Raw genomic sequence first — 18449 nt, forward strand, 5'->3', positions numbered from 1 at the left:
TGTATCTTCAATTTTACCACAGTTAAAAGTAACCAGAAGTCATGTGTGTATTTCCAAAAATCTAAAGAATCAAAGTTTTACTTTAAAAAAGGGCAACAGTTGATTTCTCTAAGGATATTAAATAGTGAAGCGAAATAAAGATTAAATACTAAAAATTCTCAATTAGCCACTACAGTTAGACCGCCAAGTGGATTCATTATCTCTGTCTGAAACACACTGTGCTTCAGGGCTGAGTGTGTACTGTGAGACAGACTATCTATCCTTTACCTCTCCACCCTTTTGTTCCATCCTCTCATCCTTTCAAACAGACGCCCTTGGTGTGTTAGCCAGGTTCAAAGTCTGAACTTCATCTCACTACCTGGAGAAATCCTATACCTGCTTTACAGAGTCAAGGGAGCATCCCAGCACTGATCCCTCCTGTACAACCCCAGAGGTGACACACTCAAACTCTCATACTGTATTTATGGGAACAGAGGCACAGCGGTGGCATCATGGACCCCTTCCTCACTTACAGCCTTTGTGTTTGAGTCTTGTATCAGTAGAATTGTCCTCTGTGTGTTGGTTTAATGTAAAGTCTCAGTGTGCAGGGAGACTACAAAAGGTTTTAGATAGACATCCTCAGGGGATATTGTTCACAGAGCTGACTGAGACAATCCTTTAGAGTTCAGAGGGGCAAGGAGGATTTTCTTCACTGGGGTCAGTTTACATTTGTAAAGCATGTGTGGGGTCACTTCAGAAGATTAATATATATATATATGCATGTATGTATGTATATACTATTACTACTACACTCAATTACCAGTCAAAAGTTTGGACACAATTACCCATTGGATTTAAGTGAAAAGTATAAAAAAAATACTATAGAGTATCGCCATATGAGGCATGGTTATTATATAGAACAAGGAGTGGAGTGAAGGGTGGAGACTTTCAACCCAAATAGGGGTGGGACTAGGTGGAGAGGCAGAAAAAAAAGGAGAGGGCACCTCAGACGCACAACTTTAAGAGGTTGTAAGGTCTCAGCTGACTAATGCTATGTTAAATTATATTGGTGTAAAAAAAAGACTTTTCTTATACAGATAAAGATTATAAAGATCAATTTGGACAATTTCGCGGGGCATTTCAGCGGCCAAGAGAAGATCTCCCTGTGATGCCTCATATGTGCGCAACAGGTTCGGCAACATAGGCAATATTTAATGGTATTAACTCCAATCAACGTAGGAGGAAGAAGCATGTTGTCACCATTTTGGTGCATAAGCATCGAGCAGGAGATCAACTCATGGGATGTAGCGGATGCAGAGTCAGGTTCAACTTTGGAAAGGTGCTCTCCAAAGTCTCAGTGTTCTTTACCATGGTCCTAATCTTTACGTACTTCTTCTATTGCCTAACGGGATTTTGCAGTTCGGCTCCTAGAGCGTTATACAGCCAGCATTTCTCAAACAGGGACTATGACATTTCGGACGGTCGCCGCCGCATGTTGGAGGATCTACGACCACCTCCGCATCCTAATCCCGACGCACCGTCTCGTAACCGCACAGCCTCGGCGGACGCACAGCAGGTGGACGTGGATGAGCAGCTGCCACAGCAAGTGTTGGACAACGGCATCCCTGTGTCCAACACTTTCGGGACCAAGAGGTTTCCACAGGCGATTATAATCGGTGTGAAGAAAGGAGGAACCCGCGCCCTGCTGGAGTTTCTCCGCATCCACCCGGACGTGAGAGCGTTTGGGGCAGAGCCGCACTTCTTTGACAGGTTTTATGAGAAAGGACTGGAGTGGTACAGGTAGGCGTACACACGCTGCACAAATGGACATCAAAATTCTAGTCGGTGGTAGGCAAAGATTTAAAACAAAATATGGAGCTAAATATGGAATATAAAAATTACATCAGATTTGACATAACTATACCAAGACCAAACTTTTTAAAGAAACAAGTAGAAGAACAATTTGAACTTGTGAGTCCAAGTTTTTCAATATTTTTTCTGCATTGCATGACATGGATAACCAAAGAACAGGGTGATGTACATCTAGTGTCAGGCTGAAAGCTCAAATGAGCAGTGCTGATGTCCTTGATGACATCCAGTCACCTGAGCAGACCTTCTGGTGTCTTTTGTCAATAAATGAGACAACCATAACACAGAGATTAATGTAGTAAGATCTGCTTTAGATGGTATTCTGCCTGTGCACTACACTGTAGATCAAAGGGCCATAGGGTCCCAGAGGAGCAGTTCATCATCTTGACAGTCATCTAAACATCATTTACAACCCACTCTTCCACATGACATCCTGTATCAGCATGTCCACTTTGCTCTGAAGATGTTCTGGAGAAAAGAGTGTGGATATATAACAGTGATTACTCTGACATGAGTAACTTATCTTGATTGCTCTAGCTTCTGTTGAAATGAGAGTGGCTGATTTTGGACAATCCAGATGACCAAAGCAATCATTTATAATTGGGTGTAGTTAAAGCTTTTAAAGGATTTAGGTCTGAAGTTGGCTCTGATCATCTCAAGATGTTGTTCGAGCTTCTCAACATGGTCCCTGCTGAGTTCTCATCAGTGTGACAGGACAACACTGTTTTGGGACCTCTAAGCAAGAAAATTACTCTAATGTGTGTGTGTGAGAGAGAGAGGCTTGACAGGATGAAGTATACTCATGAACATGCACTTTGTTGCGACTCCAAGATATAATTTCATTGTCCTATAACAGTTTCACCACTGGCAATTTTACCATGCTGTTAGATTTTTTTCTCTTCCTTGAGCTCATATGCATGTTAGCACCTTTTATCCTGTTTTTTACATGTTGAGCTTTTACTGTCTTATTTTATTTGCATTTATTCATCTTCATACATTCTTCCTTGTTCTTTATTCATTCCTCTCTCCTACCTTTCTTTCCTCTCCCTGACAGACTGGAGTCGTCCAGGGCATGTCTTTTATGTGTGTTTTTGCATGCTTTTTTTTCAGCCTGACTGGTGCTGTAAAGCTGTTACACTTTAATGCTGCCATTTTGTTGGTGCTGTAACTAAGCAGAACTACTAGCAGGATGTAGAAAATAAATCCACCAAGGAGTGATACCTCTAAATTTTAAAGCAGTATTATAATGGTTGTGTATTAAATAATTAATTTCTAATGAGTGTAACACAATATGAACATTTACATTTCTAAATACAGGAGACTTTTTGTAACAATGAACATAACTGAGATCTGAACTGGGGAAGAATTGGAAGGATCAACTCAACAATGGAAGGAGGCAACAGAAATGTGATCCAGGGTGAAATCATTGAAAGATGATTCTTCAGCTGTCACTGAATCTCAGAAATTGGAAAGAATCTGTTGTCATCTGCAGTAAACCAGAGAGGAGCTGCTGGATGGTCTAGAAAGCAACACTGTGAATAAGTGTGCACATGTCTTCTCCTGCAGTACTGAGGTCCAACCATTATTGTAGTTTTGACAGCTTTGTAGGGAATAAAATGCTGAATCCCAAAAATTTAAATTGCTGCTTTAGGGTCAAAACGTTCATTTAAAGTTTTAGGGTTAGACATTAATTTGTGATTAATAGGTGGGGTTAAGACGTGCATTATTTCAATGCTGTGTTACCATATATATATATATATATATATATATATATATATATATATATAAGAACAGGAATGTGTGTATTTGTTGCTGCCAAGTAGAAATTATCCATGTAGAACAAGCTACATCCTCTGTTGTGACTGTTAATGAACTGAGAGTCAGCTTATTGTCACATTTGAAAGCAAATACACAAATGTAGATACAGTCTTGGGTTTGTCAGTGGGGACATTTTAGTGCAACAGCAGCAAAACAGTAAGGCATCAGAAACAGTAAAAAAAAATCAATAATAAAAAAAAAAAGTTTAAATATGTATACTTACATTAAAAAAATATCTAAGAAAAAAAACTCCAAATAAAAAATTGTTCAATATTACCATTATGTATAATAATCATTTATATTGGGTATATATTGTGCATGAATGTTTGTGGTCTGCTGGGAGCAGTCCTTGTCTTAGAGTCTGACTGCTGCTATCATTGCTACTGTGATAGTCCTCCTTCACACACTAGGAGTGAAGGTGTCTGCTGCTGATGAAGCTCTGCAGGCCTGATAAAATGTCCTTGAGGGTGTGGGAGCTGTTCTCCAACATGGGTGACAGCTTAGCCATCATCCTACTTTCACCTATATCCTCAGCTTGGTCTAAGGGGCATCCCAGTACAGAGCTGGCCTTCCTGAGCAGTTCATACAGTTTCTTTCTATCCACAGCTGATATGCTGCTGCTCCAGCAGTCAACTCCATAAAAAGTAGTTGGTGCCACTAGTGTATAAAAGGAGCAGGGGGCACTACTGAAGACCTTGGCTCATGGCTATTCTGTAGATTTTTAATTTATTTTGTTTTAGTTATTTGAACCTCTTACATTTTAACTAAGACTTTCCGGCAGGTCTGTTTGCTTTCTCAGCCATTAACAATGTAAAAACCTTATTCAAATGTCATAACAGCATGCTCCTGGTCGTTTTGTTAGTGAGTAACAATCCTATAATAGATTACAGTTGGTGAAAAACATATGGTCTCACATTAGCATCTCTGAAAATCTGAAATTTGAAAATGACTTGTGCATTGTCATAGTTTGCTTGCTTCCACATGTCTTTGATGTAGAAAGAAACACAAACTGAAGGCAAATGCATCAGAAGGATGAGATTAGTTTGCTTATGTTTTGAGTCGTTGCTGTCACATGTTAGATGAATCTGGGGATGAGCTGCATGGTGGAGACACTTTATAGTCTCAGTGCTACCCACTCGTTCATGTTGTTCCAGCATCACTGTCCTCTGTTAGACGAGTTAGATAAGTGTTTTCTATTGCTTTTATCTGAGTGATCCCTCTCTTTTCCTTCTCTACCCTGTCTGTCTCTGCATCTCGTTCTCCCGTTTGCATGTGATCATGTGAGCCCATTACGGGAATGGAAAAGCCACAAACAGTGCATTGAAAATGAGGCAAAGATTTAATGATTTTGTGTTGTTTTATGGCTTTCATGGAGTGATGGCTTACATATGGGACTTGAGAGCCACCACAGAAAACTGAAAAACCTCAGGTTTCCATGGCACAATGACTCTGATTGTCACGGCTTTGTTAGCATGACACAGATAAATAAGTACTGAATAAATTCTGCCTTTTGTCTTGACATAAGCATTAATTCAGTTCTTTTGGTTGACATTTAGAAGAATAAGTTGTTATTATAAGACAGAATGATATAAGAAACAAACTAGCATCCTAGAAAAAATCTCTTTATTGTCTTTATTGAAAAGTCATTTCAGTTTGGAAAAAAAAATAGTTTAGTCTCATCAATCTTTTTCAGATCTCATCATCTTGCTGAAGGCCGAGACTGATCGGATTGCTATTAAAGCATAGTATAAATCATTTAAGGGCAACAGCACAAGGGCAAGCCGAAATGCCAGCATGACTGAAAATGACATCAGTCTAGATATGGGACATAGATTTATGCAAATAAGAATGCAAAGTAATGACAACAAGTAACACTATTATCTAACATCTGTTCAATATAGAAAGTTCAGTTAGGTTTTGTAAGATCAGGAATAGGATTTGACTTATAGACTATCATTTTCTCAGTTGCATTTGAAGCAAAACATGGCTAAAACCTGAAAATAACATTTCATGGATATCTACCGTCATTCACAGTTAAGATATGTGAGGTCATGCTTAAATATTTGCATTGATCAGGGGTCAGTTTACTACTAAGGACCTAATATTTTATAGCATCCTAGACATTATTCCAGTGTTGCAGTGTTAATGGATAGTACAAAAAAATTCTATCACTTCACTGTATGCTATTAAAATGTGTTTATTTGCTTTATGTTTGCTGAGACTCTTTTAAAATTATTCTTCTGGAGAACTGCCTCAGCAAATGTGTTTTATTTCACTCCAGTCCATGAGGTTAGATTCAAATGCATACCCTGTCAGTCTGGATATTTTTGACAGCTGAGATGTTGGAAGAGGGCTCTAATGTACATGGGGCAACATTTTCCCGAGTGAGGACAATTTTCTTGACACCTCATTCCATGTCCAGCCCTGAGGCCATTAGTTAGGAGCTCAGTTTGGCTGATTGGTGAAACAGACCAGGAAGTGGTCTCTGTGGTGCTGGATTGTATTGTGCTTTAATGATGGTGGGTTTTGGCTAGTGTTGGGTCGAGGTGGTGTTATTAGGTTTGAAAAAGCCCATACTCACACCCCATATGGTGAGAATTATAATAATTTGAGGCGCATTGTGGTTCATTTTGGGGTGCCTATAAAATCTTGGGGAGGTTTCAGCTGAGTGCTGCAGTTAGCTAGTGAGAAAAATACTGTGACAAGAAATAAAAGTTGTACTTCAGTGGGCCAGAATTAAGTGTTTCTGATGTTGGGTAGTCCCGCTCAGTTGCACTGCCATTTCCAGAAACGAATATCTTAAGACTGAAAAAACCAAAATAAACCAATCAAAATAACAAGTTTGAGTTTGATTCCTATGATAAATCAGGTTATAGATTCAAAAAGTCTATAATTGTGCAGGTATACACACGTTTAATCTAAAAAAAAAAAAAATCCAAACAACACAATATGAATAAATTGAAAAATTTGCATAATCACATGCTAAAAGATAATAAAGAGGAAGGTGATCAGTGGCATCTGTGTGCATAATAATTGTTAGCAGGATGTGAGCTTCTGTCAAATAGGGGGAATAAATAGTAGTGGACAGACATTTAACATTTCTCCTGTATTTTATTGCAATTTACTCAGGCATAGTAACAGAAACATTCTTTTTGACAATGGGAATGCATTCTAGATGTCATTAGACATCAAGAACATGCATATGGACCTTATAGTTGTAGAGCAAATCTTCATTACTTTGGAAATATCATTTTAAGTGTTTATATGAAAATATGTTATGGCTTGACAGACAAAGATGAAATTAAGTGTTAGAAGTACAAAAGCAGATGGGGGATAAACTTGTTTCTCCTGAATACAAATCATGTATGTAAATACACTATTACACCCTCCACCTAAATATAGAGACCATGTAGTCCAGCAAACTAGCTCTTTGTATTAAAAAATTGCTTGTCAAGAACTCAAAGCTGCCTGTTTATAAAAACAATTGTTTTGGAAGCACCTGATTTGGGAATCTCATATAGGTTAAAACTTCAGGTCTGTTGACTTATTTTAATGCAAGGACTCTTTCTTTGAGTAAACAAGTGTTTTTAGGTGATGTTTTTTTTTCTTTTTTCACTTATAGCAAGAAACCCTGCATTAAGTTGATCGTTTCTGCTAATATTTCATGCTATGTTCACTATGTCAGTTTATAATGCTTCTGTAAGAAAATCTTTAATCTACTTCTAACTCTAATCAGTTTTTCTTTTTTTTTTGGAAATAGGTCTGGTACCCTTTATGTGCCAAATGCTGAAGCCATTACTGAACTTATGTGCCTGCACAGCACACTGGACCCCACACTCTGTGAAGACCCCTAATTATAACTGGACATTCATAGTCACTAATTAGGCATAGACCAACAAAAAGTATTTTTACTCTTTTATAGAAGACCCCCACCCCATTAAGCAATAACACACACTCAAACACTATTTTATCCCCATACAGCCCATGTGCTGTCTTACATACACACACATACTTACATACATTCATTGCAGTGGTAGTGTGTGTGGAACTTCAGCACTTCAGCGAGCCTCCTATGGAGAAAACCCTTTGCTTATTGCATTACTGCACCATTTATCATACATTGTGTTAGAAGCAAAAGCCTTTCTTGTAGCTGACTTCCTGAAGGGACTAAAACATCCACTCATCCCCAGACTGATGCTAGACGTTTAGTGTTTTTGTGTGCTGCTGAACATTACTTATGTTTTCACTCAATCAGTCTTCAAAGAAAATTAGTTTTTTTATACACATTTATGAATATTTCTTTATAACTTTGAAGTATGGTGCTTTGACACCTTATATACTCAAATGTGTCTTTGGACCACAAGCATGAATACAACATATAAGCTAGAAGTGGTCTCAGACCAGTTTAATTTTTTCCTAATTTGATAGTGAAATATTCCAATTAATCTCAGAGGGTCTGGTAGATGGCTCTTGGGATATGCTCCAGCCCTCCTCCTGTGACCCTGCATTGGAATAAGCAAATATAGCCATGGATAGATGGGATCAGTGGATGTTTTCCTAAGGGGTAAAACAATTCAGATCAGATTCTGTGGTGAAGTTCACCAATTACTCAGAAAATATCGCAGACAGGAACTGTTGATAATCTTCAAAATGATGGGAGAGTGACAAAAGCTGCATGACACAGATTAGGCAATGACTCCTCCAATGAGCTAACTCAGTCTTGGACACCAGGCTAGTTTTTCGTCTTTATGCTAAGCTAAGCTAAGCTAACTGGCTGCTAGATATAGCATGAACAGGGACTGAAACCACATGGTGTGGATACAGGAAATAACTACTGAGTGAGCCAACTCAGCCCTCAACAGTTTCTGGTTTTGGTTTTTGTTTGAACAAAACCAGGCTAGTTTTACTTACTCTACGTCTTAATTTTATGAGTCTTTGTGCTAAGCTAAGCTAACTAGCTATGAGCTGCTGTCTGGCAAAGTTCCAGTCAGCAAGAAAACAAGCAAAAAAAACCTTTGAAAAAGGTAATAGATTTCCTATTATATCTAGCGTAACCTAGTTGTTGCACTATATTTTATTAAAGGAGTATATTTTATCCAGATATGAAGAAGGTCAATGGCCCTCAGGCTGCCTCCATCACCCTGTGACAACTCCAAAACTGCTGGAAAATATTTGACCAGTATATTGTTTGTGTTCTCTCATTTTTACAGCCTAAGAAAGCTTTTGTATGGGCCTGTCAGGAGAAATCTCCTTAATAAGACAGTGTTTTATTTAAATGGTACGGTGAATGACTATGATAAATCCTGGACCTTTTTTTTTAAATATCTTTTGCTTTAAAGAGTGACATGGTAACATGATTTTTAGATTTTTATTTTTAAGATTTTCTTTCCTTCAATCAGCCACACTTTTCATGCAGAATGCTGTTTGTTGCGACACTGCAGGGGTGTAGCTGCTCCACTTCAGCAGGAGAACCCATAATCTTGGGAGCAGGAAGTCTCTTGACCACATCCTTGTTGCCAAGAGTTTTATTTAATTTTGTGATCCAAACTGTCTAGAACATACAGTATCAGCTGTGTAATCAGCTCTGTTGCACTTCAGGGAGGAAAAGTGTTACATCCTTTTAACAGCAGGGAGCTCCAGACTTTTGTCAACAAGACTTTCTTATACTGAGCTAAATAGAAAACATATTTGCACCCCAAGTCCCGTATGCTAGGTCAGAAGACTGAAAGGCACTTTCCTTTGGGTTAAATGAGTGAGCTGTATGTAAGACATATATTTATTTAATTAATCATCTTGATTACAATTTCTTTTCCTGACACCACATACAGACAGAGTTGTGATAGAAAATAGTCAAATTGATTCTCTGATAATGAGATTGATTGTGAAGAAGGGCATAGCAGCCTAAAGAGAGTGAGGTAAAACCCACAATTCATTAACTATTCATGAGCATGAAGAGACAACTTATGGTCAATTACTAAACTGTCACTTATGTGAAGGAGTGAAGGGCAAATTCAAGACTACAGATGGGGAAAGTGAGGACAGAGGGGGAGACAGGCGTTCAATTTCTCATCAGTAAATCTTGACACCTCTGTGCTCCAATGTGTGTATGGGCAAAAACCCACTCATACGCTTGCAAACACATACACATTGAAAACAATCTGTCATATAGAGACAGACATATTGATCAGACAGATAAACGGGACAGGCAGGCAGGCAGCGATAGGCCATTTGCAGCAATTGGATAGTAATCAATTAATGGTGTTTTATTGGTGTGATCCTTTGATGGGGGTGGGTTTACGTGTTTTACCTTCAAATGAAGAGGAGAGATTTTAAACTTAGAGACAAATTCGGAGACAGTTTCTTCACACACATGGACATGGTCATTGCAGAAGTTTTGTTTATTATTGCCGCTCATCAGGAGGTTCTTCACTTGCAATTATCCCTCTAATGTGAACTTTAACTTAATGCTTTCTTTTAAAACTGCTGGGAATACCATTTTATATGAACAGTGGATTAAATCTGTACACATTACAGTTTTCCTTAAATGGGAATCAATCCAGAGCTAAAAGTAAAGTTGACAACTCCAAAATAATTTAAATTTATGATTTAATGTTTAGAGCTTGATATGCTGCTCTAAATTGCACAGCAGCATACAAAAATACAGTTAAATGTAACGGTATAGTGTTTAGAAAAATGTGCACCAATAATGTAAATGTAACTTTTTGTGCATGATTATTCACATATTCTCACTGTGATCTTCTAGGTATCTTTCAAATTTTAAGAAAGGGGGGAAAAAGACTTAAACTAAAATGTACACCAACTTATACAAGTATTAATACCTTGCCAAAAATAAACTATTGTTTAATTTTAAGTAATAATCAAATAACCTCTTAAAAATCAGCGATCTTACTGGGAAAACCTAAATAAATTTACCTTAAATGTCCCATCTCTGTAAATGTTTTTGCACCCCCTGAATCAAATAAACCACATATGCTTCATTTCCTGTTTATTTTATGGGAAACCAGATGACTACTCCACATTTCCAGTAACTGAGAGATGTAAACTAACTACAGAAATTTATTTGCTCTTTCAAATATTGCTCATCATCCATTTGCAATACAAAACAGTTTAATTCTGAAATATAATTCTGTAAGAACAAAGCTCACACAAATTGTCTTTCTAATGTAAACACACAAACACATCTGGACCCTGAAAAGAATGTTATACATAAGATTTAACAGAAAATGTAGGAATAAAGGCAAGCTGTCAGTCAGAGATAGATTGAATCCAGTCAGAACAGAAGATTAAATAAATAAAAACAATTTGCACCAAATGGTTTGTAAAAAGCAACATAAAAAAATCAGAAATCTGCAGATTTATTCTTTAGTTATATATTATTACACATAAATGATAGAAATTTTATTTCCATAACATAATCATGCAAAATTCAGCACATATGTCTGCTGGCATATTTTTTCAGTATTTTTCCTCATTGCAGCCACATGTGCAACACACTAGCTGAGCTAAGCAGCATCCAAGTGTGGTTGCACTTCCTGCAGACGCTGGTCTGTTTGAGCCTATGTAGGAACCTGGAGGGGAAGCATGGGTGAGGGGAGGTGGGCACTTTGCTCTTGCAGGAAGAAGAGGGGGTGGAAATCTGTAGGAAATTGCTGTTAAGTGGTTCTTCAGGCTTTGTGGTTTTGACTCATCAGGCCCATAGTAAGTGAATGGTTCTGCTCTGCAGACCTTACAATAAGACACAGAGGGGCTGTCTGGGGCCCTCAAACAATAACACAGTATCGTGTCAGAAGCTTTAATCATGCAGATTTTGCAGTGCTTTAATGGTGAGAGGAAGTATTATCTTTTAAGGTTCTTTTCACTGAAGTTAGTATGTGATTATACTGACAAATGTGGGTATGCTTGCTCACTTATGTGGTAAGGTCAAATATTTAAACTTCACTTTTAAAATCTTCAAACATGATGGTGTAGTTTTAATAAAGTAGTTTTAATAAAAGATCCGATATATCTGCAATTCAGATCTACAAATAAAGTTTTGGCATCTATCAGCTCTTTGCTTTGGATTCATAGTCAGAGCATTTATTACTTTTACTGTATCCTACCCCTCACCCAGCCTCGTTTGTTTTTGTTTTTATTTATTTATGTTTGTAAGAAGCTCAAGAACACAAGACTCTGTTGGCTTAACCTGCAAACACTAAAATGACAACTATGGAAAAAATATTTGAGTAAAGTCAAAATTTTGATCTTTGCATCAGGAGCTTGTGAGAACCAAAGTATAGGTAAACTGAGTCTTGTTTCCTTTTAAAGGTAATGTGACTCTGTATCTGCTGTTTATTTAAATAGTAAAACGCTACGAACACATTGATCCATAACTTTAGTGGGACCAGTATGTACTTTTTTTTCTGTGTTTTCTTTTTTGTGCATATTTAAATAAATATATCTGTGACACAAACATATAATTAATGAAGCTCCAAAACAGTTTGGTTGTTAGAGAAACAGTCTCCACTGTGATGAGTGAGAATTTTTTAATGACAGTTTATTCTCTTTATCCAGGAACCTGATGCCTCGGACACTTGATGGGCAGGTCACCATGGAGAAGACACCCGGCTACTTTGTCACAAAGGAGGCTCCCAGCCGTGTCTGCACAATGAACTGCCAAACCAAACTAATTGTGGTAGTCAGAGATCCGGTAACACGTGCAGTGTCTGACTACACCCAGACACTATCCAAGAACCCAGGCCTTCCATCATTCCAGAGTCTCGCCTTGAAAAACTCCTCCACAGGTCTGATTGATACCACGTGGAGCGCTGTGCGCATTGGCCTCTATGCCAAGCACCTGGAGAACTGGCTTCAGTACTTTCCTTTGTCTCATTTTCTGTTTGTTAGCGGTGAGCGGCTAGTATCCGATCCGGCCGGCGAGATGGGCCGGGTTCAAGACTTCTTGGGTCTAAAAAGGGTTATTTCAGAAAAACATTTCTACTTCAACCAGACTAAGGGATTTCCCTGCTTGAAGAAACCAGAGGGCAGCAACAGACCTCGCTGCCTGGGAAAATCTAAGGGCAGACCTCATCCACTGATCCCCTCTGAGGTACTGAAGAGACTCAGAAACTTCTACAGACCCTTCAACCACCGTTTCTATAAGATGAGTGGACAAGACTTTGGCTGGGACTAAGAGAGAAGGATTATTTCAGCCCAGATAAAAGTAAATATCTTATATTCGGTTCATTTACTGTTTCCACAGTGCTAACATTCTCAGGGAGAGGTGGAGACTAAGTTTATTCTCTCTGTGGAATCAACATGACATGTAGCACTCATGAACTGCCAGTTTTCTTGTAGAGTTGTTGTAGTAGCTGAAATGGACACGATGCTGGTAATATACAAGTCACGCAGTAATGACTTGCATATTAAACCACACTCTCGTTTATACAGTTTGTTCTCTCTGTTTGGATGCATTCTTCTCTTTTTTTGTACCTTTTACTATGTTGTTTATAAGATGAGCTCATATTTATAGTTTGTGTTTATATAAAACATTTATATTTTCTATTTTATGAAAGAAATATATTTATTACATGACAAGGCATTGATCATAATGTCATATTCCTACAATACCTTGATGCATTTGTAGCTTATTGCATCAACTGTTTCCAAGAACATTGGAAAACTACATGATTAGGTTGATGTTGCAGAGCAGGGATCCCCATCTCCGGTCCTCAAGGCCCAATGTCCTGCTTCAGCACTCCTGACTCAAATTAATGGCTCATTAGCAGACTTGTGCCGAGCTTGTCAGAAAACCATTTAATTTGAATCAGGTGTGTTGCAGCAAAGACTTGCAGGATAGTGGGTCATGAGGACCAGGGTTGGGGACCTCTGTTGTAGAGTATTTTCCTGTACATTTCATTTGGTATACAAAATGATACCTCATATATGAAATTCAAAAGATGCATACACACATTCCTTTTGTAAAAAAAAAAATGTAGCTATGTTTTCCCTCCAAAGCTGCATTATATACTATTTTTAATTGCCTTAGACAGTACCGACTATCAGATATTAATCATGTGTGGTAAATTATTATGGGATCAGTGGTTATTTTAAACCACTTTTATAACCAACGCACAGCACAATGATGTGTATGAAAGCTGATCTGATTGATTGTATATGTTGTGAAATAAAGCTTTATCTAATACAGTCTATGGTTTAATCTCTTTTCCTTTTTATGTGTTGAAGCTATTGTTTGTTTGTTTTTTAGTCTTCTACATGTCTAAGTGGTGTCCACCAGACTACGTGGGTTATTATCACTATTTGTTAAACATTTAATTAACAGACCAAAGAGCCAAGGAAATAATTTTTAGTTTCTTTAAAAGTAAACCTTGTATTTAGCTGTTTAGCATTATACATTTTCAGGAAAAGACAGAGCTGGATAACAGCCAGTCAAGCACACACACTCTGTCTGAAGCCACACTGGTGGAATTTATACAGAATGAGGTCTGGCAGTTTCTTACTGAAATAACCACAAACCTCCCGGGAAAAAAAATGTTTCACTGATATTTAGTACATGTTTCTTCAAAGTTCCAGTACACACCTCTGCATGAATGGTACCAGCAATCCATGCCATGGACACTGATTCACCACCCCCCCCAAACAGTCATAGCTGCTGGTTTTGGTATGTTTCATTCATAGTAACCATATTTGTCTTTCTCATCTTTGGCACGATGAATCAAATATCTTTTTTTCACCAAAAGCAGTTGAAACATGGATTTATCTGACCACAAACCACATGTCCACCATTTCTGCCAATATAAGAGGAGCTTGACCTGAAAACTCTGAAGTTTCGCTGACAAGTTGATAAATGGCTTCTGTCTTGTGTCATATAGTTTCAAGTTACATTTCTGAATGAAGTTAGACTGTATAGGTTGAAAAAGGTTCTCCAAGATACTCCTGAGCATATTATTTTGTTATATAGTTCCTGTTGATCATTTCTAATGCAGTGCCAGAGGATATAAAAAACATAACAATGATTTCAGAAACTGGCATTTAGGTACTAAGATATCCTGGTAGTCACTGAATAATTTCAGTTATGCACTGCAGATTTGTCTTTAACAAAGTATAAGAAGCACTCCCTCTGTGTGTGCTTTCAGACCGACACCAGTCTGGTTCTGGTTCTGACTCCATTCTGAAATCTTGGAACATTCAAGCTTTTTGGTGAACCAGCCCTTGCTCACACCACTATAACCAGAACCATAGTGGGAGAACTTCACTTCAGTTCTGTATGTAGTCAAAACTGTATTTATTTGTGGAAACCCAAGAGGTGGGAAGCGGTACTTGGTCAACTTGCCAAGTGGCTGAATTCTGCACACCTGTTAATTGGTTTGCAGGTCAATAACCCATTACACTGTCCGGTAACTCAAAAGATGGACATATAACACCACATCTAGCACCAGTTGTCCTGGCTTTCATTCATTCATTCATTCATTCATTCATTCATTCATTCATTCATTCATTCATTCATTTTTACTTTTGCTTCATTCCTTCTTCACTTGCTTGAGCTTATTAAATATTTGGTGAAGTTTAGGTGAACTAAGAAGAACTGCTATTTTTTTGGTTCCAGTTGAAAACCAACTTTTCAGATTACAAACCAACATTTTTTAGTCGGAACATGGAGGGCAGCTCAATTTTGGTTAGGGAACTGATATCAGCATGGAGCCCAGTGTGAAAAGGCTAAGAATGTCCTGTAGAGTTTCTCTGTTTTCTGTTGTAACAGCTGGTTCAGCGGCAGCGCATTCAGAGTACGAGAGCCTTCATCAAAACCCAGAGCGTATGACACCACCAAATAATTATTATTTTGCTGAAAAGGCCTCTCACCATGTAACACCAAGAACAATTTTCTTGATTTCTTGAGATGTTAAAAGTCTGTTTGGTTCTGTTTGTTTTGGTATGATGACTACTATAGTGGGATCTCATACAGAGCACTTTTCTGTGATTTGAGACTTAAGCATTTTACTTCAGTCCTTGGCTGAGGGCCTAGCAGCACATTTCTCAGTGATATGACACAAACTCAGAAAGTTAACATTTCTATATCAGCCTTCTCAGACTTCAAAGTTTGTTGTGGCCCCAATTCTTATCTTTTTCAGTGTTATGATTGTTTTACTGTTATGCAGCTGTTCTTATTAATGTTGCTGCAAATATGTCTTTATTCAACTTTTCCTCTACTCTCATTTATGTTCTTGAAATTTTGCTGCCTCTTAAGTTCTGGCTTAATTTCCTCTCCCACCATCGCTAAAAAGAAATATCACTGCTTGTACCTATATATTGACTATCTTCATGCTTCTTGTCCTCATATACTTCTGTCACATTCTCTTCTGTTTTATGTGTCTGGCACTAGTTTTTAAAAGGCCTCACTAAGCTTTTTAAATACTAGGCTCACTTCATTTCTGCCAGGTTTTATAGGGTGCTGCAGCACCAGCCCAGCAGCAGGCGTTAAATAATAACTAATATCCCTTTCTGCCATCTGTGAAAGATGTCATATTGCTCACAGGACAAACGTTTCACTGAGTATGAATAACATCATTACATTAAGCATAATCTACTGCTGCTTCTAAACAGTGATGATGTGAGAAATCAAACTGAGGTGGAGGAAGGGGTGGCAGATCAAAGGGATAATTCAGAGTTTAAAGTAGTTGAAATGTAGATCTACTACACTTACACTACTATTAGAACTTCATTTAACACAATCAAACCTTACACTCTTGCCCCTGGATATAAGATTATGAAAAACCACCATATATGTAGCCTCTACATCGGCCTGTGGAGGCACCAGCAAATAATCACATTTTCTGACCAACATCTTATATATCTATATTACAGATAAATGGCAATTCACGACATTTATGGTTTGATATGATCCAAGGGATATAACATATACATAATAGTTGTCATATTAAAATATAACAAAAATAACTAAGGAACGTCAATCAGGTAACTTAATGTTTCTCTTAGAAAATATTTGAGTACATTTGTATGAAGCCTTATCATACACACTTTAATATGCAGACTGTTGGAGATGAGAATCAAATCACAAATTTTCCATTTGATGGATGGTATGTTCTACCACCAGACCTAAGTACAGTATATTTGACGATAAATAAAATATTAAAACTGTCAATTTTCTCCATGACACCAAGCATGATGTGGAAAATAACATATTTCAGGTGGTTTCTTTTGGTGTCCACATTTTGTTGATGTTTGTAGATGGGGTGATGGCTGCCACCACATAAGCCAGAAAACCGAGATTTCTAATTGTAAGGGTATATTGTTGTGATGCCATCCATGTTTTATAAGTGTTTATAGGAAACACCATATTAGATAGGCAGATTGGACAACCTGGAAAACCCAGGGTTATCAGGTGTTTCAGGTTTTTGATGTTAATGAAACACAGTCACCTAGATGACCCAACAAGGGATGATCAGATCCTCCTACAGAGCTCAACAAGTTCTTGTTATTTTGCCTTCTTTTGCTTCTGGGACTCTTTAATTCAACCTTCTCAGGAGACTGTAAGTTTCAAGAGCACCAGCATGAGCACCACTTGTTTAGAGGAGGCAGATGCTAGGAACGTGTCCAGCCTGAAAAACAAACAAACGAAAAAAAAAAAAAAACAACAACAAGAACCCCAATTAGTTCATTTTTAATCAAGGACTCCACACATTTTCCACCTGTAGTCTCACTCGGTTCAGGAAACACTCCTGCCAAACAGTGGGAAAGAAACTTTCAAGCTAAAAATAAAATAAAATACTTTTGGTGTGGGGATTCTTTTTCCATATTTGCACAAACACAGTGTGGTTCAAGTCTTCAAATTTGTATTTAAAATCTTAATACTTTCTATGGGACAAACCCACTTGCAACTACAAAGTGTGAACAGACTGTATGCAGTTAATCCTGCTGAATTAAAGTGGTTACACACCTGTGCTTAATGCAGGGCTCTCTTATTTGTCAAAGAGCCCATTCATTATTTTGTGAGAATGAATTACGCTGCACAGCTTGGACTATAAAAAAAGGTGGCAGGGAGGTTTTCTTATATTGGTTAAACATGCTATTTCATGCACAGTGAAATCAAACATGGCAACTTTTTAGGGCACATGAGAAGAAGACAACTGTCACCACATGATTAACATGCACACGCATAACTGTCCTGACACGCAGACTAGCCCTTCTCCATTTAAAAAAAAATAAATTAAATCGATTTCCTTACCATGTGAGTGTGTTTTTCTTTGCTGTAATATGTCATATGTAACCTCTCTGACTCAGTTCCTCCAAAGGTTCTGTGTGCTAGTGGTTGTTTTCTTAGAATAGCTACACCACAGGCCCATCTGGTGACACACAGAGCAGCATGGAAGGCCAGGCATAACTAATGGTGATTTTTTTTTAACACAGAAAGAGACAAGATACATATTGCCAAACTGTAAAACACTTACACATGTTGGACTTCCTTGCGTGGTAATGCTCATCATGTCTCACCTTCTCAAGCATTGCTGCAGGTTGTGCAGATCTTGGGGCCCTCTTCTTCTGGTCCTTCCAGGGGATGCAGTTGAATTTCTGTGATTGCACTCATTAAATACAACACATTCCTTATATTTTGCAATTGCACGCACATTCAATCACTAACACACATGTTTATAATCAACGTGTTGTCCTGGACTTTTAATTGCATATAGCTACAGATATGTTTTCATATACTTGTTGCTGTTCATGTTTTTCTCAGCTTATCTTCTTAT

At 37.9% G+C, this 18449-nt stretch overlaps 1 protein-coding gene across 1 annotated transcript; it reads left to right on the forward strand.

The window, feature by feature from the left end:
- Positions 1–1019: 1019 nt before the first annotated feature.
- Positions 1020–13817, forward strand: LOC121647079 (heparan sulfate glucosamine 3-O-sulfotransferase 6-like). The gene is made up of 2 exons (XM_041996239.1): positions 1020–1779; positions 12238–13817. Exons 1-2 carry the CDS (start codon positions 1277–1279, stop codon positions 12854–12856), a joined length of 1122 nt encoding a protein of 373 aa, XP_041852173.1. The 5' UTR covers positions 1020–1276; the 3' UTR covers positions 12857–13817.
- Positions 13818–18449: the final 4632 nt, after the last annotated feature.

This window comes from Melanotaenia boesemani, chromosome 2 (assembly GCF_017639745.1).
Source record: "Melanotaenia boesemani isolate fMelBoe1 chromosome 2, fMelBoe1.pri, whole genome shotgun sequence".
Taxonomy (NCBI): Eukaryota; Metazoa; Chordata; class Actinopteri; order Atheriniformes; family Melanotaeniidae; genus Melanotaenia; species Melanotaenia boesemani.

Excerpts from the sequence above, each read along its gene's own strand:
- LOC121647079 (XM_041996239.1), top strand. The coding sequence starts at position 1,277 with ATGGGATGTAGCGGATGCAGAGTCAGGTTCAACTTTGGAAAGGTGCTC. Across the intron at positions 1,780-12,237 it reads AAAGGACTGGAGTGGTACAG|GAACCTGATGCCTCGGACAC; the intron begins GTAGGCGTACAC and ends CTCTTTATCCAG.